The sequence below is a fragment of the Sinocyclocheilus rhinocerous genome, unplaced genomic scaffold (assembly GCF_001515625.1).
Source record: "Sinocyclocheilus rhinocerous isolate Xijiao unplaced genomic scaffold, SAMN03320098_v1.1 scaffold864, whole genome shotgun sequence".
Classification (NCBI taxonomy): domain Eukaryota; kingdom Metazoa; phylum Chordata; class Actinopteri; order Cypriniformes; family Cyprinidae; genus Sinocyclocheilus; species Sinocyclocheilus rhinocerous.
In genome coordinates, this window is record NW_015645567.1 from 996,429 (window position 1) to 998,242 (window position 1,814).

General features: G+C 42.9%; 1 protein-coding gene across 1 annotated transcript in view; it reads left to right on the plus strand.

Moving 5' to 3' along the window:
* The window catches only part of LOC107706745 (aryl hydrocarbon receptor-like), a 26,013-nt gene that overhangs the window by 22,118 nt on the left and 2,081 nt on the right, over positions 1-1,814 (plus strand). The window contains exon 10 of the mRNA XM_016510549.1: positions 192-323. Coding sequence (XP_016366035.1) covers positions 192-323 — 132 coding nt within the window. The remainder of the gene's footprint in view (positions 1-191; positions 324-1,814) is intronic.

The following is a 1,814-nucleotide window of genomic DNA, read 5'->3' on the forward strand; positions in this document are numbered from 1 at the left end:
TGAGGGAGGGTGGGTGGGCAGGGGGAGATGGAGAGAGAGAGAGAGGTTTCCAGACATTTCTCTCCTGACCGTGTGGACTGTCAGACGTCACGCAGCAGATTGTTTTGACACCCCGTTAAGAAATTCTGGAGGAAGATGGGCGGCTCATGAAATTTGCAGGCCCTGATTAAATTTATGATATTTTCATAAAGGCCATCAAGTGTGGACGCCTGCGGGGAGGAGAACCTGACAGACAGACGCCTCACATCTAGATTTGCTTTAGAAGCTCAGCAGCTTGGTGTCACATGGCTGGTTCTTCAGGCTACTGGAAAATACAAAGAAACGTGAGAATTTAAAATTTAAACAAAGACATTTAAAGATCATTTTAAATACATAGATCACCACAGGCTTTTTAAAATGATTTTTTAAAATCATTTTCTGCCTCTTTTGTACTTATGTGATCAAGGCTGTGTGGGCAGGGGAAATTATCAATTAGTTTGACATTTTATGAATAAACTGTGTGTTGTGTTTCCATGGCAACATGCTGGAAGGTGTTGTTATGTAGTAATGGTATTCTGAGTGACCTGGCCTGTTGTCGTGCAGTTGCTAGGGTGTTCTGGTTGGTTGCTATGCAGTTGTTATGGTGTTTAGACTCAGAGTGGTTTAGCTTGCTGGTGTGCAGTTGCTAGGGTGTTCTGGGTGGTTGCTATGTGGTTACTATGGTGATCTGAGTGATCTGGCTTGTTGTCGTGTTGTTGCTAGGGTGTTCTGAGTGGTTGCTAGGCAGTTGTTTTGGTGTTCATAGTGGTTTAGCTTGTTGTTGTGCAGTTGCTATGGTGTTCTGAGTGGTTGCTATGTGGTTACTATGGTGTTCTCAGTGTGGTTTAGCTTGTTGTGCAGAATCTAGGGTGTACTGGGTGGTTGCTTTGCTGTTACTATGGTGTTCTGAGTGGTTTAGCCTGTTGTTGTGTAGTTGCTAGGGTGTTCTAGGCAGTTACTATGGTTTTCTGAGTGGTTTAGCCTGTTGTTGTGCAGTTTTTAGGGTGTTCTAGGCAGTGTTACTATGGTGTTCTGAGTGGTTTAGCCTGTTGTTGTGCAGTTGCTAGGGTGTTCTAGGCAGTTACTATGGTGTTCTGAGTGGTTTAGCTTGTTGTCGTGCAGTTGCTATGGTGTTCTTGGTCATCGCTATGTGGTTACTATGGTGTTCTAAGTGATTTAGCCAGTTGTCATACAGTTGTGCAGTTGCTGTGTGGTTACAATGGTGTTCTGAGTGGTATAGCTTGTTGTTGTGCAGTATCTAGGGTGGTCTGGTTGGTTGTATTGATGACTTTTTCAAGATGGCAGAAATTTAAAAACTACATAGAGATTCCTTATTTTTAAAGCAAATGCAAGCATGTTGGAATCATAACTTCTTTATGCCATATTTGGCACAAGAACAATAAATGTTTGTCAGTCAAGGTGCCACCGTGTGACCATGTATTGAAGTTGGAAGTGTGAAATTTAAATTTGGTTATTCCCACCGATGTGGCATAGCAAATAGGGTTGGGCCGATAGACGATGGCATCGTCCATCGCCGATGGCTGATAGACATCACGATGTTGAGCCGGTGTAGTGCCGAAATTTGCCCCCTGCCAGACTATGCACCCCCTAGTATTGGTAGGTTTTTTTAAATTTGTGTCAGCATGTCATAAATAGAATGCGGCAGCAGTTTACTGACGGGATTTGTCGTGTTGCGCTGCGCCGCATCCAGACAGCATCACTGATTATAATGAGTTCTATACACTGATCTATATATAATGAATCTCTATTATAGATCAGTGGTTCTATAGTATTTT